At 40.3% G+C, this 24,178-nt stretch overlaps 2 protein-coding genes across 4 annotated transcripts; one reads left to right on the top strand and one right to left on the bottom strand.

Moving 5' to 3' along the window:
- Window positions 1-836: 836 nt before the first annotated feature.
- On the bottom strand, window positions 837-24,152 carry LOC124279395 (transcription factor IIIB 90 kDa subunit-like). Of its 3 annotated transcripts, none has more exons than XM_046715214.1 (20): window positions 24,041-24,152; window positions 23,729-23,786; window positions 21,011-21,195; window positions 20,569-20,643; window positions 19,790-19,963; window positions 19,515-19,546; window positions 18,724-18,796; window positions 10,154-10,303; window positions 9,076-9,169; window positions 8,281-8,407; window positions 7,891-8,005; window positions 7,326-7,625; window positions 7,010-7,077; window positions 6,200-6,281; window positions 5,593-5,651; window positions 4,552-4,799; window positions 4,187-4,235; window positions 3,191-3,284; window positions 1,910-2,020; window positions 837-1,521 (listed from the first exon to the last, which is right to left on the bottom strand). In XM_046715214.1, the coding sequence occupies exons 3-20, from the start codon at window positions 21,192-21,194 to the stop codon at window positions 1,472-1,474; spliced, it is 2,085 nt and encodes a 694-aa protein (XP_046571170.1). In that variant the 5' UTR covers window position 21,195; window positions 23,729-23,786; window positions 24,041-24,152; the 3' UTR covers window positions 837-1,471. The 3 variants fall into 3 exon arrangements, with proteins under 3 accessions (XP_046571170.1, XP_046571171.1, XP_046571172.1); XM_046715215.1 differs by having other exon boundaries at window positions 23,729-23,783; window positions 24,041-24,140; XM_046715216.1 differs by lacking the exon at window positions 23,729-23,786 and having other exon boundaries at window positions 24,041-24,138.
- On the top strand, window positions 11,832-17,262 carry LOC124279397 (BTB/POZ domain-containing protein 6-like). The gene is given in 4 exon segments (XM_046715218.1): window positions 11,832-11,964; window positions 12,661-13,147; window positions 14,886-15,633; window positions 15,635-17,262. Coding segments are annotated over 3 exon segments (1,494 nt in total). The 5' UTR covers window positions 11,832-11,964; window positions 12,661-12,686; the 3' UTR covers window positions 15,920-17,262.
- Window positions 24,153-24,178: the final 26 nt, after the last annotated feature.

A 24,178-nucleotide genomic window follows, 5' to 3' on the forward strand; every position in this document is an offset into this window, starting at 1 on the left:
ATTACCAGGGAGAAATCACTTGCCCTACAGAAAAGTTGTTCCATTTCATAACATCAGTTTAAATACTTTATTATATTTCACAAACAAGCCATCAAATTCTGACAATATCTGAGAGATTTATCAACACCTCTTTGTCTTGCTAAATATACAAAACATTCTCAGTCCCTGAGTTTGAAAACTGGCACCTATCAGGCCAATATGATTATTATAGTCATAAATGTGATTATTTAATTCAAGTACTGATTTTGCAGCAGATTTGTGCCTTGACTTGACCTATCCCTGCTGACATAGATAACCAGGCAGTCTGGTCCGTGGAAGCGCTGTTTCAGGAGGCAGTCTCAGGTGGCGCCATCTTGGTTCCTTGCTGATCTATAGTCTTGAGTGGTCCTGGTATTGGAGGAAACAATACCACAACCTGCTTCATATCTACTGTTCATTCTGCAGTGGTAGTGGACTAATTGTGTTATGGTAGTGACAGGGTAGTGACCTGGTGGTGGTATGGTACTGATGTGGTAGTGGAATCGTAGTGACAAGTAAGTGATGTTGTAGTGATATGGTATTCAAAGGGTAGTGATACGGTATGGTATGGACAGTATAGTGACATGGTATGGTTGTATGGTATTGACATCATAGTGACATGGTATGGTACGGACAAGGAAGTGACATGGTATGATGGTATGGTATGATAGGATAGTGGTATGGTATGGTATAGAGTGAGTAAGTGAGTTTATTTTTATGCTGCACTCAGCAATATTCCAGCTATATGGCGGCGGTCTGTAAACAATCGAGTCTGGACCAGACAATCCAGTGATCAACAGCATGAGCATCAATCTGCGCAATTGGGAACAGATGACATGTGTCAACCAAGTCAGCAAGCCTGACCACCCGATCCCGTTAGTCGCCTCTACGACAAGCATGGGTTACTGAAGATCAACATTCTAACCCAGACCTTCACGGGTGGTACGGACAAGGAAGTGACATGGTATGATAGGGTAGTGACATGGTATGATGGTATGGTATGATAGAGGTGAGGTGAAATTGGGTTTAACGTCGTGCTTGAGAGGTATGATAGAGTAGTGGCATGGTATGGTGGTATGGTAAGGATAGGCAGTGGTAGTTTTCACTTGCAGATTATTTCCTGGCATCAGTTGGGTGCGTGGAAGAGTGAGGTAGTTTTGTAACCCAACACTCAGCCTGAGTCCAGCACATTGCACATCTCTAGCATCAGTCCAGAGTCATTGTGTGTTAGCTGCACTGATCCCTGGTGACACTTGTTAGATGATGCCCATAATGGCGACATCAATGACAGTTTTCACACCCTGGAGTGGGAAGTGAACAAGGAAGTCCGATGATGTGGGCCAGAACTGGGAACAGGTTCTCTCTTGCCCTGCAGCTTGTTCAGGTCAGATACAGCTGACCATAAACACTTTGTTCATATCACAGAAATAAGAAGAGAACTAATCCCTTGATGTCAGTCATCATCCAAATAGTATTCATCTTGTTCCTCCTCATAGCCCCCAACTGAAACAAAAGGCAATACTGGTCTGTGAGGGCACCTGTTGAGGGAGACATCATACTTAATCATTCAATTTAACTCCTTTTTAAGTACTTCACGATAAATATTGATATGGCTAAAAATAAAAGAAGTTTTAATTTTTGAAGTTTTCTTTGAAATTATTCACTATAATATCTATGTTAGTGGGCACTGTTGAACATCCAGCTGTATGATGGGACATGGTAATATTTGATGTGACTACATCGTAAATTGCAAACTTGTAACAACAATTTCTCTAGAAGCAGCATAACCAGTAAGTGTGTCTGTTGTTAACACAACTCTTAAAATGTTGTATGCATGTATGGTGTCACCTGTTTAATGACACCTGATAATGACATATGTAGCTTCTGTTACCTGCATCATGTCCAAGGAGTTTGGCTGCACTGACATTTTCCTCTTCGCCATAGTCGTCTTCCTCATAATCACCCTCCTCCTCTTCATCAACAATGTACACCCCATCAGAGTCTGAAACAACCACAACAGGATCAGTCACAACATCCACAACAGGATCAGTCACAACATCCACAACAGGATCAGTCATGACAACATCCACAACAGGATCAGTCATGACAACATCCACAACAGGATCAGTCACAACATCCACAACAGGATCAGTCACAACATCCACAACAGGATCAGTCACAACATCCACAACAGGATCAGTCACAACAGGATCAGTCACAACATCCACAACAGGATCAGTCACAACATCCACAACAGGATCAGTCATGACAACATCCACAACAGGATCAGTCACGACATCCACAACAGGATCAGTCACAACAGGATCAGTCACAACATCCACAACAGGATCAGTCACAACAGGATCAGTCACAACATCCACAACAGGATCAGTCACAACATCCACAACAGGATCAGTCACAACATCCACAAAACGATCAGTCATGACAACATCCACAACAGGATCAGTCACAACATCCACAACAGGATCAGTCACAACATCCACAACAGGATCAGTCATGACAACATCCACAACAGGACCAGTCACAACATCCACAACAGGATCAGTCATGACAACATCCACAACAGGATCAGTCACAACATCCACAACAGGATCAGTCACAACATCCACAACAGGATCAGTCACAACAGGATCAGTCACAACATCCACAACAGGACCAGTCACAACATCCACAACAGGATCAGTCATGACAACATCCACAACAGGATCAGTCACGACATCCACAACAGGATCAGTCACAACATCCACAACAGGATCAGTCACAACAGGATCAGTCACAACATCCACAACAGGATCAGTCACGACATCCACAACAGGATCAGTCACAACATCCACAACAGGATCAGTCACAACAGGATCAGTCACAACATCCACAACAGGACCAGTCACAACATCCACAACAGGATCAGTCATGACAACATCCACAACAGGATCAGTCACGACATCCACAACAGGATCAGTCACAACATCCACAACAGGATCAGTCACAACATCCACAACAGGATCAGTCACAACATCCACAACAGGATCAGTCACAACATCCACAACAGGATCAGTCACAACAGGATCAGTCACAACATCCACAACAGGATCAGTCACAACAGGATCAGTCACAACATCCACAACAGGATCAGTCAAAATTACCATCTCACCTTTCGTCTCGTACTGTATTGGTCCGCTCTCTACGACAACCTCCGGCTTGACTTCTGCATCTACTGAGAACTTAACCCGCTTTGAGTCAGAGTCCTGCAGTGGAACAAAATATCAAAAGCAAGAAATACAACTGGAAGAAAACAATGTATCAATATGCAAAAACAGAAGCAGACAGGCAGGTTTTTTTTCAGACACCAGATGAAGAAGAATTCCTCTAGTTCAGTCTCTAACTCATGTTTACAAGCATTCTCTTCCCACAGAGGTTACTCCTGTCATATCTTCCTACGTAACCTCTGTTCTAATACGGCCATATTTCCCAGTTCTCGTAAAATCCCCTAGCGGCAAAAGATCGCGTAACACGAATTATCTCCCTTCTTTCCATCCAATCAGAAAGCCTGTTACATCGACTTAGATTCAACTTAACTAACACAAGCAAATGTGGGGCCACAAATATCCCCCATCTGCCGGTGACTTGTGTTGATGTTACACACAAGACGTTTAATGGCTAGCTTGTCCGTTGTCAACGAGGGCGATGGAGACGCCACTGATCCGCCATAACATGACTGAGTTCTGTCTAGAAGAAACTTTTGCGCATCGCGCAGGGGAAGAAGTTTAGTTTTCTCGAAGCATACGGAAATTACCGAGGCCTTGCGAATGATCACTTTTGAAACAACGTCGCTGATTGCACAACTAAATCTGATTGTCTCCAATCACGAGTCTTGAACGCTCACACCATGAAAGGGCCGTATTAGAACAGAGGTTATGTAGGAAGATATGACAGGAGTAACCTCTGTGGGAAGAGAATGGTTTACAAGAGGGTGATACGTATTTCTGGTCTTGACGATGTCCCTACCTGGACTGGAAAACTTGGATTCTGCAGATGAAATATATGCCTATAGTTAGGACTATTTTACTTCCTCTAAAGTTGAAATGTAAAGTTTATGTTGTCAGCAATATTTCAGCTGTTTAATGGAGACAGAAAGTAATGTTCCTACCTCTTGAGCTTCTCGTTTCACATCAATGTTAACACTTGATCTCTTAAATCTGAAACAAACAGAGACACCACCATAAACATAGCAAGGGAAACAAGATCAAACTGCAAGACTGTTCATACATGGAGCGGAGTAGTATGACTGTTACACCATGGATTCAAATATTGTGGATAATAAACAAAATCGCAGATTCATTTCTTTTAACATTAAAGTATAAATAATTTTCAAAAACAATTCACAACACCTCTACAAGCCACGAGTTTAAAATGTTCATTGCAAAGTAGTGATATCTTTTATATCAAAGATGCGAGAGTGAGATTCGTGAATATTAGCTCACTGATGAAGAAACCCATTTCTTTCCCTCTCACCTATTGAGTATTGACTTGGAGACCTTCACTTCTGTTGGGGTGAGAACATCTGTAGTAGGAGGGGGCTCCATCTCCAGATCTGGCTTAGTCGACGACTCATTCTTCATGGCCTTACAGTTAAGATCATTCAGAACATCGTAGTTAATCTTGTTTGACAGTTTCTTTTCTAATAACATCTTAGCCAAGGCTTCTCTAGCACTTGATGCTTCACCCGTTTGTTGGATACGTTTCTTGTAGGTTCGCTTTTTCTGGAATATCAGAAGATTTTAAGCTCAAAATGTTTCTAAAAACAGAAGATGTAAACTACCATTAATATCATCAAAGATAAACTGTTTGTTGATCAAATACATTTGGTACAATACTTCCATATACAAAATTGTTATGTTATCTAACACTACCAGATCACTTTTCACATATCTTGTCCTGTCTATGTACAACCTGTGTGTCACAATATCACAGATCCATACAGTCCATATCTCATGTGAGGTGAGGTGAGGTAAATTGGGTTTTACGTCGTGCTTGAGAATAGTTCGCTCATATGACGACGTGCATGCGTGTGTGTGTGTATGTGTGGCTGCTTGTACTAGCCCAGACTTAAGCTGGTTTTTAAAGTGCTAGCCCACTGAGATACTATACTGCAGTGAAGCATGAATACCCCACTCAGACACATTATACTGACTCCTGCCGACCAGTCCTTGTTGTACCCATTAATGCCGAGTGCCAGGCAGGGACCAACAAGTACCATATTTTAACGTCTTTTGGTATGACGCAGTCGGGGTTCGAACCTGCGACCTTCCGCTCTAACCACTACACCATGGAGGTGGTCCATATCTCATGTGTAACAACAACCTACCAAACCTTGGTGTGTGGTTACTGGACTGACTGTACACATCCATCAGTTGTATCAAACATTGGTTGGTCTGGTCCAGACTTGACTGCCACAGGCCGATGTCATGTTGTGCACCACCACCCACCCACCAACCCGATCACCCACTCAGTCACTGACTCTCTTTTAGTCTGTACGTTTGTCACAAAACTGACCTTCTTCTCTGGTTTCAGCGCCTCCTCCTCTTCCTCCCTCTTCTTCCTCTCTGCCTTCTCTGCAACAGATTACAGCCACTCATGGATATAGATCAAGCAGCCATACACAATATATACACATCTAGGCCTACAACATAACCTCATATGACTTCTAACAGCAGAGGTTGATAATATGTTTCTTTTCTGCATGTTCTTTCAGAAGACAAAAGAAATATTTCATGTATATGTTTACAAAATTTTAATCTTGCACCTAAACAAGCATGTCAGTAATAATATGTTGTCTCTCTCCCATTTCATGTAATATATTAAATGCTGAAAGTCACAGTCACAAAGAGATATTTATTGCTTGTGATTTGAGAACTCTGATTCCAGTGTGGCTGCTGCCATGCCTCCTCAGCTCCACAGTGAGTGAGTTGGGTTTTACACCGCTTTTAGCAATATTCCAGCAATATCACGGCGGGGGACACCATAAATGGGCTCCACACATTGTACCCATGTGGGGAATCAAACCCAGGTTTTCAGCGTGACGAGTGAACACTCTAACCACTAGGCTACCCCACCGTCCCTCAGCTCCACAGAGATGATCACCAGACTGACAGTGTCCCACCTTTCTGCTCCTGCAGGTAGTCTTCATTGGCCTTCATCCACACCATCGTCTTTACCCGCACCTCCTCCTCCGTCAGTATCATCTGAAAACAACATATCCGCTTTCATGTACACACAGTTAATAGGTCAAAAATATCTAAACCTTTAGGAGTCAATCTTCACATCATTGTTAGAATTATCTACATACACAACAACATTATCTTACAGACAGTAAATATACCCATATTAACAAAGAAACATGTGGCAGGAAAGGGACAACACTTGCCTGAGCATGTAAGTTGGATAACATTGGCAAAGTGTAAAATGGAATTAGAGTGAGAGAGTCAGTGAGTGACTCAGTGTATTACACACTTCCTCGCAATATTCCAAAAATATAATGGGTTCATGCATTGCCTACTTTATGGTAATTTTGCTTACAAAGAATAATCTTTCTCTGATTGACTTCCAAAAGGGGGTTTTCTTGGGGATTCCTACCTATCGCCCAATCAGTACCAGCATTCTATTTACCTGTTACTGCTTAAAGTCATGTGATGGCTTTACCGAAGGTTTACATATTCAGCTGAGGTTCAGACATGTTGCGTATTGTGACAGGCAGAAGTGTTATTAAAGATATAACAACACAGAATCACCAACAAGGTGGTCTTAGAAATAACAAATAATCACATGCACAAATTTTATCGAGATCATAATGTCATAATTTCAGGTGTACAGTTATTATGAATACAAACAAAATTGTATTGGTTGGCACCTCTGTTAAATGCATTAACCACATGGATATCCATTTCCCCACAAAGTAATGGGGAAAACTCACCCAGTCAAGTTCTTCATCATTGATGCCTTCTAAGTCCAATTCCCCATCCACGCCCACAACCACAGACTCTGAAGACACATAAAATACTTGTCAAGTATGAAGTAATATGGAGGAGAAGACATCCATCGATTATACTGACGTACCAACGGATCATTTATCAGGCTTAGATGAACAAATTATACGTCAGGTAACTCGTAATCAATATTTGGCTCTCCTAACTCTAATCTCCATGTTGATGTCTGTGTTCACCACCCACCTGAATCACCGTCTCCTGGCTCCCACCCACCTGAATCACCGTCTCCTGACCCCTACCCACCTGAATCACTGTCCTCTTTCATACATTCTTCCACCACCTCCTTGATGCCCAGACTGGCAGCAGACGGCGTTAACCCTTTCGCTGTCAATGCTTCTCGACGGGTGAGACTCTCTTTGGACTCTAGCTTGACTGCATCTTCCACTCCTGAACGGCATCCCTCTGTCTTAACGGTCTTGTCCTTCACGTCACCAGCTTCTTCATCACTCAGTAGGTCCACTGTTGCATCTTTCACAGCCTCCTCAGCGAGGTAGTTACTTGCAGCCACTATTTCATCGTTCTCTTCACAGTCGTCTCCCATTTCTAAATTCAAATGAATCTGTGTCAGTATTAATTGATTATGCTAGTTTTGGAAATAGAGACAGAAAGGGCCTCAGTCCCCATTTTCTGTGAGTATACGAGGCTTTGGCAGATGGTCAAAAGTCCGCACTATTTCAGCCGTGCCGTAGCTGTGTCCTCTGATAGTGTGACTGACATGAATAAAGGAGCAAACAATTTTCTCAAAAAATACTTTCACATACTGTCTGTAATTTGTTTATAGCGGTATCTCAATAAAGCTTTATCTCACTTGAGTATGATGCAAATATTCCTCTTGGTTTTCTCGGCTCCAGGGACTTCTCAATTTCCGTCTGGAGGCTGCTCACCTCCGCCGTGAGATCGCTGAACTTGTTGTGCTCCTCCAGCTGCAAGGGAAACATGAGTCAGTGTCATCCCACAGGCAACAAAGTGACATTATAGACAGGAACATGCATCAGCAGAATTCGTACAATTTATCAGCCATGTAATTTAAGTCCTTTTTAGGTCCTTTGCAAGGCTAAATCAACAATTTTAAGGCCTTAAACTAAAATTTTAGGCTTTTTCAAGCTGTGCCAACTGTGATCACAGTCTTTATTTTGTTGTGTAGTTATGATCTCTTGCTATATGAGCTGATGCCCTCCCCCCTGTATCTTTATCATACCTGGGCCAGCTTGGCCTTCCGCTTGCTCTCCGTGAAGCATGGTGGGTCATGTTCCTCCTCCAGGTCTATCTTGATAAACTCATCAATGGTCAGCTGACTCGATGCTGTGTCGGAGAATTCTGTCAGTCTGTGAACATCTACATTGGATTAATTACAGGGCACTTTTCCGTGTTCTCAAACATCAGTGTAATAAAATGTCTGACTACCCCTGACTACCTCATAATGTGAGGGCTATGTGACTACCCCTGACTACCTCATAATGTGAGGGCTATGTGACTACCCCTGGCTACCTCATAATGTGAGGGCTATGTGACTACCCCTGACTACCTCATAATGTGAGGGCTATGTGACTACCCCTGACTACCTCACAATGTGAGGGCTATGTGACTACCCCTGACTACCTCATAACGTGAGGGCTATGTGACTACCCCTGGCTACCTCATAATGTGAGGGCTATGTGACTACCCCTGGCTACCTCACAATGTGAGGATTATGTGACTACCCCTGACTACCTCATAATGTGAGGGCTATGTGACTACCCCTGACTACCTCATAATGTGAGGGCTATGTGACTACCCCTGGCTACCTCATAATGTGAGGGCTATGTGACTACCCCTGGCTACCTCATAATGTGAACACTGTGGTGGTTTTCTGAAGAAATTACAATCAAAATGCGTCAGTGCCTCACAAATAAAAAATCAACTTGTAAACTGAAATTAACAAATTTCTAACAGGGCACATTTAAAAAACAAGTTAAAAAACAAGTTAAAAAACATTTTAAGACAATATAATTACCGTTTCCTAATTGTTGTTTCACAAACTTTGACAACTCTGATCAAATCTCGAACAGTGCGGCTGAAATTGTGCATTCTTGCTGCCACAAGGATAGCTGAAAAACATTAAAAATACAACATTTGTATTGCTGTGTCTGACTTTTAGGGGAAGAGGTGTAAGCTTTAGAAACTTGTTAGCGATATGATGGCAGGGGTCATGAGAAATGGGCTTCATACATTGCATCAATATTGGAAATGGAACCATGGTTTTGGTATGACAAACAATTGTAAACCACAAAGCTATCCTTCCACCCATGTGGGAAGGGGACTACAGTCTGTTCCATCAACAACATTGTGGAAAGTTCCATCTTCTGATGGAAATATGATAGACTGGGTAATCCAGAATGTTCTTCAATCAAATTAATGGGCAGAACGAAAAAAATGTCATAAAATCCTGACGTTCCAAATCAGCTATGACAAGTACTGATATGGCATCAACAGGCCAGAAATTGTAACTGGGTTGAATCATGTATTTGAACCCACAGAAGATCCTTGTGTCTAAGGGGACACAACTCTGCACAACTAGGTCTAGTTTTACGTGTATACTTATGTTAACTGCGGTCAATACTGGTGTGAATACATGCTGTTAATGGAATATTTCATTTATAATTACTCAAAAGAAATTCAAGAACACACAAACACATTTATATGACTTAGGTTAATATTGTGATGCCATGACTTATGTACTATATTCAGTGGAAACAATCTGATGTTCATTAACTTCTGTGTAATACATAGCAAACTATAACTGGGCCAGTCAAGACATGAACCTTTATCATGTGCTCCTGTCTGAAATGACAGGGGCAAACCAGTTACAGAAGGCAAGGGGCCATGAGAAGGGTAACTGAGCCATAACATACCAATATTGCAAAAGTCCCCAAAAAGCAGGTCCAGATTTCCCCGAAGTTCTGAAGTCTCCCATCCCACTGGGGATCCTAATCAATTTATATTAAGTTGCTTATTTCTATGAAAAATATATATTTTCTTGCGCCAAGTGGCGTACGGGTGAGTTGCTGCATGGCAAGACCAGTTGTGCTTACCTGCGCCACACAGGCCGGAGGGGCGTCTCCCCGTGTGCATCCAGTCTCGCTTCATCCTCTGCACCAGCCTTAGGGCTGTCATAGACACCTCGTGGGTCTTGTCACCGAACTCCAGCTTGTGGGCAAACCGGCTCACGTACAGACAAGGATCTGTAATAAAGTAGGACAGTTCAGTTGAGAATCAGAAACAGCATATTGGTAAGCTGGCGAATCTCTCATGATTCTCTCCAACATAGATGTGTGAGTGAGTGAGTTTAGTTTTAGCAATATTCCAGCAACATCAAACATTGTAACCATGTGGGGAATCGAAACCGGGTCCTCGGCGTGACGAGCGAACGCACTGCAACCACTAGTTCGTTTTCACAAGTTGTCCACCATTAACAGTCAAGTATGGGCTTCAGATATTACACTCAAGACAAGTCAACGCTTGCCACAACTACAGATACCCATCTGCCTTACACATGCGTTCAAACTATTTGATTCAGGAATCCACAGACTCAGATCTACTGTAATGTGAATGAAAAAAAAACAAAAACAAATTATTTACATTGGATGTTTTTTATTTATTTCTTCAACCTACAGGCACCTGGATTTTACTGACAAAACTCTGATAATCGAGAAAGGAAACAGGCTAAAACTTTAACAGTTTGCGAATTATTATTTAGGTCTAAGTCACGCCATAATTGTTCATGATATCGTTTAAGTCTGAAATCGTGAGAATACATGTACACAACACCATTTATTTATGATATGAATATTGGCTTATAGAAACACATAGCCACAAGTCTACTATTTCTCTAAATATTTTTGGTAGTATGCTGAATTTCGACCTAAGTTCAAAATCACACGTCGTCTACCATCCATGTATTCCATGCTCCATTATGGTGTTCCGGCGGTCTGTCATTGCCCATTCATTGATGGAATGGTACTAAAACATTGACTTGTGCTCGCCTGTGTGACCGAATATATGTTGGATAACGATTAATTATGTATGAAAACACCACCACAACACTGGAACAACAGAGCGAATCCAGCTCAGAGCTTTGAGATCCGCGGGTATATTTTACGAACGCTTCGATCGCACGTGCTTTTTGGTGTTACGTCCCCAAAGTCATTGTGACATCACTGATGCGGCTTGCCTGCGTCTTCAGCTCCAGAAATGGGTTTTCTTACTCACAGTGATAATACATGACCGTATGGGGATAAAAAAGTATTTAGTAACATTATTTACATTTAGATCTAGACGCCATGCGTCAAACTTTTCAAATAATTACAACGCTATGCCTATGTATTCTGATTGACTATGGGTTTCTAAAATAGGAGTTGTGATTGATTCCAATACAAAACGCACTGAAAGGTTTCATGATAAGCTAGGCATAGCACAATGCCATTTGTGAAAACGTATTTACACTTGATAAAACAGACATTACTTTATTAACAGCCGCATGGTTGAGTCTCGCTGCTTTTCCAGATGTCTGCACTTCTTTCTTTCAATAAAGGCTCGTTGGTACTTTTCATCGCGATAGCCGACATTTTAAGAAACTTTAATACGTTTTGACAAATACCACATGATGTCACCGCGTAAGAAAAACATGACACCAAATCAAGATCGGGCCAAGAGACCTTACGTAAAACCACTAGTGGTATTGAACGCGTTTCCGTGGTTGCCTCCCTTAGACTATATTATGGGATGCGCAGTCGGGGGATGTGAAAGACGTAAACAGGAAAGTTGTGGGGGGATAACATCTTCTTGCTTGTGTAGAACACTTTCACAACTGCAGAAAAAGAGGTTAAACTACATTCACTAAAACGTAAGTATTTCGTTCTCGTATAGGTCTTATTTAATAGGCAGCACTGACTATGACGCTGAAAGTGGCTAAAACTTGACAGGTACCGTGCTGCTTCCAGACAACAGAATCTTTGGATGTACGATGTGGGAACATCTCAGTTTAAAGAAAGATTAGTGACTCCTAATGACATTTAAATGGGCGTTATTACACCTAGCTGATCATTGTGGAAAGGTTTTGAAGGAACAGCTATTCCAGTTCCACTGGGGTAGATCCAGGTCTTTGCTTCTTTATGAAAGAGAAAGTAGAGATCAGAGATCTACTTAGGATTCAACGCTAAGTGCCTTTGTCAGATGAAGTGAAATATAACGTAAATTTGCAAAAACTGGACCCTGCTAAAAGTCTACATTTTCTTACATTCAAGGAATGTATTTTTGTATACAGTGCATAAAACCTAAACCCCAAAGCTACTTCCTGTGTGTTTGTCCTGATCTGTTCATGTAATTATGAAGCAGGTATGTATACCAAAATACTACTGACAGTGATTCAGTTTGACCATACTAAGCCTGATATCTAAATGTCTGCACAAACTAAGCAGACAGCAGCTCAAGACATAGGTTTTCCTTGAAACATAATGTGGTATTATTCTTATTCAGTTGAAGTATATTGATCATGGCCTTGTTTATCATGTTTGTCTTATCTTATTTTGAAATGTTTCAGCTTGGCTGGATTGACATCTACACATAATGGCCATGAAGTCCTGCATTGCCTCTCGTCTCAAGGATGATGAAGAAATAAATCAGGAAGTTCCACCAAACTTTGTTTCCCAACCCCCAGTGTCTGTTGAAACCCGGTCCCCTGACTGCCTTCCCCCAATCTCCTGGCAACCAGTGTCCAATAGCCGCCGCACCCCACCACCACCACCCCCACCTCTCCCAACATCCAAACAGAGCGAGGAACATAATTGGCAAGCCACTCAGACCACAGTGCGAGAAAGAAATGCAGTCATGTTCAATAATCCTCTCATGGCTGACATCTATTTTTTAGTGGGAACTGAGCCAGGAGTTGAGAAAATTCCTGCCCATAAGTATGTACTTGCTACAGGAAGTTCAGTGTTTTTCGCAATGTTCTATGGAGGCCTCGCTGATAAGACTGAGGAAATAATTATCCCTGACGTGGAGCCAGTAGCATTTAGGAACCTGCTCAGGTAAGGTGATACCTGGAATTATCCAGTCTACAGCTCAAACCAAGAGTCCAAGCTGTGGATGTCTCTTCTTGCAGCCTTAGTTCAGGGATTTACAGGACGCGAATTCCTGCGTCCTATACTCATAAAAATTGATAATGGACACAACCAAAATTATTAGCGCGTACACAGGGACTCAGAAAAAGTCCAAATACTTTTTGTAAAAATTCCAATCAAGTGACATACTGACAATAAGTTATCACTGAGTTTGCTACTGGGTTATGGTATTATTTGCAATTTATTACTGTAACAATGTGATGATCATGATACACAATACAATAACAGTATTAATTATATTTAAGTGTCTGGGACCCACATTTTCATGTCCAGGATCCCTGAAAATTAAGAGTGTGAGTCCAAGGGACCCTCAAAAACACTCCATGTAAATCCCCGCTTAGTTAATGAATTCTTCATCATGAATACTAAAAGCTGATGCAAATGATGGCAAATTAGAGCTTGTAGTATCTATGTGAGTGAGTGAGTTTAGTCTTATGCCGCACTCGGCAATATTCCAGCTATATGATGGCGGTCTGTAAAGATTCAAACCTGGATCTGACAATCCAGTGATCAACAGCATGAGCACTTTGGATACAATGACATGTGTCAACCAAGTCAGCGAGCCTGACCACACTATCCCGTTACTCGTAGCCTGACCACGCTATCCCGTTACTCGTAGCCTGACCACACTATCCTGTTACTCATATCTATGTAGTAGACGTTTCTTCTTTGTCATGACTGTCGTTGCTTAATGACCAAAAACTTGAAAATATGGCTCATAAATATTGAGTATAGTTATGATCTGGCCAGGGCCTTAATATGGCACTTAATGGACCGATATGTAAATTATCTGATGAAGGTATGCATAGTATAAGCTGTGAGGTGTTGAGGTGAGTTTGCATTGAATCTCTTTTGTTAATTAGTATAATCGGAGCTTTCATACATTAATAAAGTTTTCTAATTTGACGTCATTGTCTGAATGAATAGAGTAGTTGTACATTTTTGGTCCAGTTGAATTGAAATGTAAACATGTTTCACTTTGCAAGTATTTGACATCCATCTGTTAATTTGATGTAGCAAAATCCACAATTTTTAAAATATAATTTCACAAAAGTGATAGTTCAAGAACAACAATCTCTGCATCTCTTGACACTGATCTCTCCCAGACTCCCAGTACTTATTACGTATGTTTTCTACATTTTATGTTTTCATTGTTAGAGCAAGTGCTGAGGAAAGTGCACCCTTACCCTGGAATGGATGTTGATATAACATTTCAGTGGTGTTTATGATATAGTGAGGCACCTAAAAATTGAAGTTAAATGAAGCATGTTTAAAATTTTATCAGAATTTCACAAATCACATCTAAACAGACAAAGCCTGATTTTCTGTCATTGGAAATGCTAAATAATTCTTGAATGAGCATGATGAGGGAAGTAAATTCCAAGGACAATTCTAGATCACTCAAAATTCCAGGGTTACGTCAGTACTTCCTGCACAGTATTCACCCTGTCATATGTTCCCTCTTCACAGTGTTTACTGTGGTCATGGTCTCTGTTCACCATTGTCCCACATCTCGCACCATGTTCTCCCCTTTCGACACTAAGTTGCGTGACATTGCTAACAAGAATGTGTTGCTCAAACGATGATTTGTAGGGAGTAGTATTGATGAACATGAATTTCTACAAATGATTTTTTCATGTTGCAGGTATCTGTATTGTGATGAAATTAAACTTGAAGCTGACATCGTTCTGTCAACTCTCTATGCTGCAAAAAAGTACATTGTTCCTCATCTTGCCAAGGCTTGTGTCCGTTTCCTTGAGACCAGTCTCAGTGCTCGCAATGCTTGTGTCCTTCTGAGCCAAGGTCGCCTGTTTGAAGAGGTGGAACTTATGCAGAGATGTTGGGAGGTGATAGACGCACAGGCAGAGGAGGCCTTAAAATCTGATGGCTTCACAGACATAGATTATAAGACCTTGGAAACAATACTCAGTCGGGAAACCCTCAATGCTCAAGAAATCCATATCTTCTCTGCTGTGTCCCGCTGGGCTGAAGCTGAATGTCGACGTCAAGAGCATGATGTAACTCCTGAGAACTGTCGCTCAGTGTTGGGGGAGTGTCTCAATCTGATCCGCATGCCGCTCATGACAATTGAAGAGTTTGCAAATGGACCAGCACAGTCCCGAATACTCACACTGGAGGAAACCAATGATGTGTTTCTTCATTTCACTGCTCGTGTGAAACCTAAACTACCCTTCAACAGAAAACACCGCAAAGGACTTGAGCAGTACAGGGTTCACAGGTTCCAGTCTTCCGCTTATCGCAGCAATCAGTGGAGGTACAGGGGGCGCTGCGACAGCATCCAGTTTGCAGTTGATCGCAGAGTCTTTGTAGCTGGATTTGGACTGTATGGCTCCAGCAATGGGGCCTCTGAGTATCAAGTCAAAATAGAACTGAAAAAAAAATGGTCTAATTCTTGGGCAAAATTTAACCCGATTTAAATCTGATGGATCCAGTAACACATTTCCTGTTATATTTGACAACCCAATCCAGATTGAGCCAGATATCTATTACACGGCCAGTGCGGTGTTGGACGGTGCCGAGCTCAGCTACTTTGGTCAAGAGGGACTTGCTGAAATGCAGTGTGGCAAGGTCACATTTCAGTTCCAGTGTTCCTCCGACAGCACAAATGGTACTGGGGTACAGGGGGGACAGATACCAGAGCTGATATTCTACTGCTGACGTTGGATTGTCATTAGAAGGATCACTGTCTATCATAACTGAAGACCAAATATCCAGACAGGCTTCAGTGCTGGCTCTATGGAACTTGCTTATCTGCAAGAACTATTTGCATCCTAAACTGCATAAACAGTGTTGAAATTCATTTGGTGGGAGGAGAGCATAGCATTTGAATCTTGGTACCTCCAAAATCCTAAACTTTTACTGTTAGAGTATAAAACCCTTGACTGTTATGCTTTATTTCAAACATTGGTTGAAGTAATCATAGGACTGGTATAAATGATTACTAGTTGGAAGTTTTCCTGTCATAGAGCCATGTGAGGATCAGTCACCAAACCTCTCATTGGCTTAAATATGCTCCTGTTAGAAACATCTACATGTTAGTTTGTTGCTCAGGTGCCCCTCAAGTGTTGCCCCAATGTTGGTGGTGTAGTCAAACCTTCCCCTTGATCATGTTGATGTCTCATCTATTATTAGACTGTTGAAATGGCTTGTGGCAGACTTGTTTGTGATGGTTAGAGAGTTTATTAGGAACCTGCTTCCTTGTCTCATCACCCGACACATTTATTAGGTAGCCTAGTGCTGGACATTAGACCACCCAAGACAATATGAGGGTATTTAGTATGAATGCTACTGAATGATCAAGACACATTTCAAACAGTGCCATAATTACTTAGATGTTTTGATTGTCACAAATCATGAATATTGCATTCTAAAAAGAGGGCTCTCCACCAATCAGTGGTCGCCCTTAGTAAGTATGTCTATGAGTTATTCCCTAACAGTCACCATGAATGAAATTCAAATATTGAGCTTCTTGGTACATGATATACATCATCGTTTACTTGAACTGATGCATAACACTGATGTGGTCAGTCTGCAACTTGGGCCACTGGTTGAAGTCAGAGTCCAGTAAAATGTATTTGGTAGGATAATACTGAATATGATGCTAAGCCATGTTCGGACAAAAGGACTCAAGTGTTTTGGTCCAACTCTAAGCTCCAATGAATTGAGTGACTGTATGTGTACATGCCGTAGTTATTACTAGTATTTCTTACCTCAGATTTGTCATGTTGGTAACCATGTGAAAAGGACATCAACCATGTTTTTTTTCTTCCCACATCACTGATAACAACTGTTTTATCATGGTAGCCCTCAGATTTCAATCAACCTACCTAGTCCTTCAAAAGCCAAGAATTATTTTTTTAAATGACAATCATTTTGAAGTTGTTTCACACGTCCAACGAAAATATCACAAGAAGTCAAGTTTATCCCTGAAAGTGAAGACCCTGATAAACTGTAATATTGATTTGTTAGTAAACTGGAAATAAAGATTTTTTTATTGAAAATGTTTTAGTGTTTTCATAACAGGATAAATTAAACCAGGGGAGTTGACCTTGCTGTTAATGGCAGACAACTTGGGTCAGGTGCACTCTGGACACGGGTGCTACCAAACTCAGAATGAGTGAGTTGGGTAATATGCTGCCAGGTGCAGTGTACCAGTTTCATCGCATATTAGGACGGAGCCTCAAAATGAATTCTTTTCACTGACATCAATACAGGTATGGTTCTGACAAACTGAAGCTCAATCAGAAAATATGGCAATGTAGAGTCAACCCCATGATCCACATGACGAAGGAACACAACTCTGGACTCATCCACTTAATTTTATGCAAATGTCGTAGTTGTTGTGATATTAATTGCAGTGAGTGTGTATGAGGTTCATATCCATGTTTACCAGCATTATGGTATCGCTGTGTGCTGACCCATACAACTGCATAATACAGTCGTTAGTGCATACACGTTGCTATGATACAATAAATTGAAAGCACTTGAAATTTCCATTTCACATCATGTTAATAATTTCATACCAGAGTTGTTCTTGTGAACCAGTCACCATGGTAAACAATTATGAATTTTCTATAATAATTCTTAAAACAGTAGCTTCAGTTAACTTAATTGACAGTTCTGTTGTGATTCTACAACTGTCCCACATCACTGGGCATTATGACCCACAACAGTTAAACAGTATTCACGTTATATCCCACCGAGTTAGCTTGATGTTGGAGGAAAGCCCACGAGAAAGGCTATGGTGCTGACAAACCACAACATTCGTAACTTCTCGTCCCTTTCCGTAATCTGAAAGAAGACTCGTACCCCTCTCATAGACATTTTACTTGAACTTGACTCTGTCTGAGCTCGCAAAAGCGCAGCGAGAAAGAAAGTCTAGTCGCTGATCTATTTTCAAGGGCATGGAAAAAAACATGGCATTCACGCCAAGGAAATTACCTCAAAGGGTACGTTTAACATACTTAAATACTTTCCTACACCATAATGTTAATATATCCTGGTTATAAAAATTCAGGAAACCCAGGAGGACTATGCAAGAATTAATATATACTTGAAGTGTCTGGGGAAAAATTATGCAAGCAGAAATGAAAATTATTTCAACTAACTATTTTGACCCAATTTCTTCTCTACATACGAGCATTCTGAGTGGCTGGGGGAATATTTCTCCTGGACATGGCTACGAGAGGGGTAAGAGTCGTCTTTCAGGTTACGGAAAGGGACGAGTACCGGTAGTTACGAATGAAACCACAAAACATTATTGTGGAGAACCGGGATCCAAACCCAGGTTCGTAGTTCTCTTACATTCCCCACTGCACATCAAATTCTGACGCCTAATCAACTGGGCCACCACTGCCATGCAGTAGAGCTCTGGAGAACTAACGTGTTGTTGCTAGTTGTGTGTAATACCGACATTACAGCAATCATAGCCCAAGTGTCTGAATGTAGGAAAGGACACTCACCTATGGCTGGAATGTTGATGCACAGTTCTTTTGAAATGGCAAGATAAGTCCTACCGAGGGAGTACACATTCGTCTGTGGGAAAAGAATAAAAGAATACATAACACTGCATCAGGATGGGTTGTCCACTCCATGGGAACTAGGGTAAAAAGCTTATACGGGGGATAAAGTGTTACACACACCTCACAAGAACATTCTAAATAATATGTGGTCCCAATTTCAAATTCAAATCATTCATAATTTGCAAAATTCTACACAGTAATCCTATCCCACATAAATGTCATGAGTGGAACTTGAACATGACTGTACAGTTGATAATGATGGAATGAGCCAGAGTGAGAGCCACACAGCTGTACATAGTAACATCAATGTGACTGATGTCTAAACCAGCTGCAGATTCTTTTGGCAGCTGTATCATATGTACAAATCTGTCTCACAAACCCAGAGTCTTTGGAGGAAATGGTTTCAGTGTGAGCTACAGACACACTTTCTTCTCTTGTAAATACACTTACACAAACAAAGTATTGAGTAATGGTTCAAACACATTTTGACTTGTGACAGCCATGATTAAAATTTGTTAAGAATCCTAGGCACTGGGAACATACACAAGAGCATAACCACCCCAAAATACAGGTCTTAGGCTAAATCCTGCATTTATCAATATTACAGTAAACTCATTACAAGGGTGCCAAGAATGGGCTGAATGTTGTCTGTTCCACTGTTCTCTTGTTGAGACATAGCTGCAGCCATTAATGAAGTTTATGAGATTCTTCAATAAAAACATTGCACTAACCTGTAACAAATCACTGAAGTCCAGCAACATATGTACTGTGGATAAGGAAGATAATGTCAGAACAATAAGGATACAAGGTCTCATCCAAGAAACAAGATCATAAGCTGTGTCGTCCTGGTGTACTGATCAGAGCATGTGCCTAGATACTGCAAGGTCAGCAGTTTCATCCCTGTGACACATACACACACATCTACATGTACAAGTACACTAGTCTTGAACAAAACTCATTTCAGACCACATGACCACCATGAGCTAGATATAAGTACAAAGGATATGAGGTGTTCCTTCCGTCCTGCACACCAAATACAAGCATGCAGCAATGACATTGTTGGTCTTGCGTCCCCGCGTCAGTCTTTTAGTGACAGCCATCTTGAAGAAGTTAAATGCAGTGTCTATGCAGTGTTGGTTCAGCTTCATCTGTGCACCAAGCTGCTGGATTTTCTTTTTACCTGCACACAAAGAAGTGAGATGTTGTAAATGTACTCGCATGATAAAGGGATATACTATCTTCACATAGAAGAGTGATGACCTGTACATGTGCATCTTTTTTATATTCACGTAAAATAGTGATGCTTTGTAAATGTATATGATGCAGTTATGGGTGATAATGCCACTCTCCTCTAAGACTGCTATTATCCAGGTGAGAAGGTCCCCCTCACATAAGGAATGATATCTAAAAACAAAATCATCTCAAGACCCAGATTTACTGAAAACAAATTTATTTATTCAAATGGCTGCTCTTCCAAGATTATTCTGCTACATTATTTCATTGTATTTCACCAAGTATTTCTGGGGAAAAATCCCATTATATTTCTACAAACCTGGTCAAGGGGAAATAACTCCTTTTGGCAGCTAGTAATGTAACCTGTAAGGGGGGATAACTCTGATTGGTTTTTATACTAACCCCCACTTTCCCAGAGATAACATGTTGGTCATGTTGTCACATTCATGTCATTAATGAACTAAACCTAATTACCCTCAAAGGCTCCTAATGTTATTGCTGCTGGAACCTATAGTGTTGATTGATGATTTTAAAGAACCAAAGTTTAGTTACCGTTCTGCAGCGTCATGGTCCGTGACTCCCGGGCAAAGCCATGATGAAAGCCTCCCAGACCCTGAGACTTGGTTCCTGGTTATAAACAAATTGAAAGCAATGGTTAAAAAACATCAAGGTTTTCATCATTCAAGCTTTCCATGCACAGTTTAGATTATTTATTATCCATAATATCCATTTCATAATCATATGAATTGCTACATAATAGAAGCGGCAAAACCTGTCCCACATCCATAAGAAATCAGTGATTGTCATCATGTGATACGATGACACAGCATGCGTTTATACATCACTATAACATAGGTTTGATAACAGGTGTTCGCGAGAAGGTGAGCGTATCCTGCCCCACTGGTGGCACCCCTCATAAACATAACTCTAGTCCATTGTTCACCTGAAATAATTCGGGAACATATGGTATAAGTCAAAATAGGGCAGAACTCACCATCTTGTGACACATATTGGCCTATCACTGAGGCACCCCCTGCTGAGTTTTCCTGGAACTGCACCTCCGAGACAATGATCTGGTCCTCCAGGACAGATCCACAGTTGGTACAGACTGCATCACCCCGGGCCTGATCAATGTCGATGTCAGTACACCCACACTGGGTGCACGCTCTGCTCGACATTCTGGCAAAAGATAACAGTCAATTAGTATCTATAAACAAAACAACAGATGCAGAATAGCTGGATATGAAATACTTAAGTGCATATGCAGGGGATAATAATTATATATTTCTAATCATACATCTTAAGATTGTGATTTGTTGCTACACTATGGTACATTTACAATGTATATGTAATATACAACCAGGGCTCCAGATTATTTTTCATGATCAGAAGTATGTACTCCTTATTTTTTCAATATAGGAGTACTGGAAAAAAACAATAAGAGTACATTTAAAGTACTAAAGAAATTTAATGGAATATCAGTAATCTTGAAATATTTTATTTTGTGAATTATGCTTCATATTTCTAGACTAATTTTTGCTTGGTGATGATGCCTATCTAATTAATCGTGTCTAATAACTGAACTTCAAGAACTATATTTTAATTCCCTAGAAAACAGATCAACAATTTTGACATGTTTGAGAGTCATTGTACAATTCTGACTTTATGACAAGTATGTGTTTATGAATTACTGTTAATAAAAGCTTTGGCGCAAAATAAGCTTTAATATTCAGAAGGAATGTCTACAGGGTTTTATACCTTTTTAGTGGGTTTACAAGGCAGACTGACAAGAAACAAGTAAAAACAGTGGGGAAAAATGACTATTGACAAATACCCATTTTGTATTTTGTCCAATACTATTTTGCAATTTAGTTAATGAAGAAAAACAATAACTTTCATCATAATCATTATCATCTATTCATAAGAAATGTTAACTAATATTTATCAAGTTTGTTTGTCACATAATGAAAAAGATCCAATCAATTATCTTTTCGTATCACTTTGCAATTGTACTTCCTGGTCAAGATAATGTATATGGAGAGTGTATAAATGACAAGGGTATCGTTTCACATTTTACAAAGCATAACAAGAAACAAACAGGATGGAGTACTTTATGCTTTGAATAGTTTGTCTTACAACAAAGAGGGATGCCTGAACACAGCTTAAAGGTCACGTGCAACCAAAAAATCAAACAATAAAATTAAAACACAATTATCACTTATTCATGACATATAATATACATTGCTGATTATGAAAAACATATAAACAAAATTATAAGCGTACAATCGCAAATCAAAAGTGCAATATTTTGTACTTGGGTTTACTTCCCAAGAAACGAAGCAGTTGGGATACCGAACCCAGTCAGAGTGGGTGGGTGAGCACTCAAGTGTAACGGCTGGTTCATTTGAAGATGCCCTCACAGCTCATTGTGTGTGTATATATATAGAGATGTTGGGTTTTGTAAATACATGCTCATTTTTTGTGTATAACATTTTGCAATCAACCGACATCATAACATGTCATGTGTACAAGTATCACACCTGCCTGTCTGTGTAATTACATTAAATGTGACAGAGACCGAACTCGGGCCATAAATCAATGCGATTTGTTATGGTGTATAGCCTGATAGGTGTTAAGTTCAAATTGCATGTGGTCAGTGATCGCAGTTGTGTATTGAATATTGTCATTGGCAGACATGCAGGCAGACACATAGGTGTCAATAAAACAGACATTGAGATTTGTCTGTGTCAACGACATATCTATATCACAGTTAGAAATTCTGTCAACGCTAAATAATGACATTGCTTTTAAATATCTAACTGAGAAAGCGACTCGTAAGAAGAATGTGTGGTGAAATAGACAAATGAAATTATACAAACAGTTAAATCGGTAATCTATTGTCATAACATATAAAACGCTCGCGCCTGTGAAATATCAACAAAACATTAGAAAAATAGCTCACACCAAAGCCTTCACCGAGTATTCACTGGACAACCCGCTTCCAAGCTGCGAGAACCTATTTCACTGTGCATGTGCTATGAGCGCAGCCCAGCTGGTGAAACCACTTTTCCCCTAAGTACTGGGGGAAAATCAGTGAATCGCTTGAACTCTGATTTCGTGCGGGTTTTTTCATCGCGTTATTTTTCAACTTTATAAGTTGAATTTGCATTTTTGATGATTTGTTTCGGTAAATCCATACCGAAAGGTATCAGAATCTGCAAAGTTGTGTTTTACGTTGCATGTGACCTTTCAGATAAATTGTAACCACTATACCCATAGGCGCCTGACTCTGATATATTTATAAGCATGACCTAATATATATAACATATATGTGTTATACATAGGTCATGCTTATAAATATATCAGAGTCGGGCGCCTATGACTATACCCATCTTTCTTATATGGCATGTGACAATACACAATAATATGGCTTGTGTCATTTTAGCTTTTTCATTTTAAGTTTTTATTAGAACTGAACAAAATATTGGGACTGCACAAAAAATTAATTAATTCTCGAAAATTTAAAAGCATCTCTGCATACTGAAAATAGTGAAGTGAAATACTAATTGTCACTATAATATATATCTAAAACGATTACAAAAAAACCCGTAAATGTCTGGAAAACTATGACATTCACATTCCTGTACTGACGACAAACAGACTTATCTTAAAAACAAAACAAAGAGATCGTGGAGCAAAGATTCGAACTCACTCTTGTCGTAGCACGAGGGGACAGTAATCCCCGCCACTCTACCACGGAGCTACAGCTGCTGCAAAATATTAGAGTTTATTTATATACATTTTGAATCTCGTGTGTACATTTTCACAAACACGACTCGGCTACGATCGACACTGACGTATAAGTTCTAGAAACTGACATATTATTTCACATGCATATATATGAAACCACAAAATATTCAACAACATAAAAATCGTGCTCAGACCACGCGTGACAGATAAATTGGGTAAATTATCCGAAATATAGAACTAAAGTCATACGCTATGGAAAAACACGTATACCAACCTCTTCTCTAATAGTGAATCTAGATATTGAGTCAAAACTACTGCTACATGTATTTCCTCTGTTTCGCAACTATGTCATGAGAAATCGCCGATCAACGACGAGAGGAAAGACTCGAGTTACAACTTTGCGCATGTGCAA

This window comes from Haliotis rubra, unplaced genomic scaffold, assembly GCF_003918875.1.
Source record: "Haliotis rubra isolate DU_JTF1 unplaced genomic scaffold, ASM391887v1 Scf25, whole genome shotgun sequence".
Classification (NCBI taxonomy): Eukaryota; Metazoa; Mollusca; class Gastropoda; order Lepetellida; family Haliotidae; genus Haliotis; species Haliotis rubra.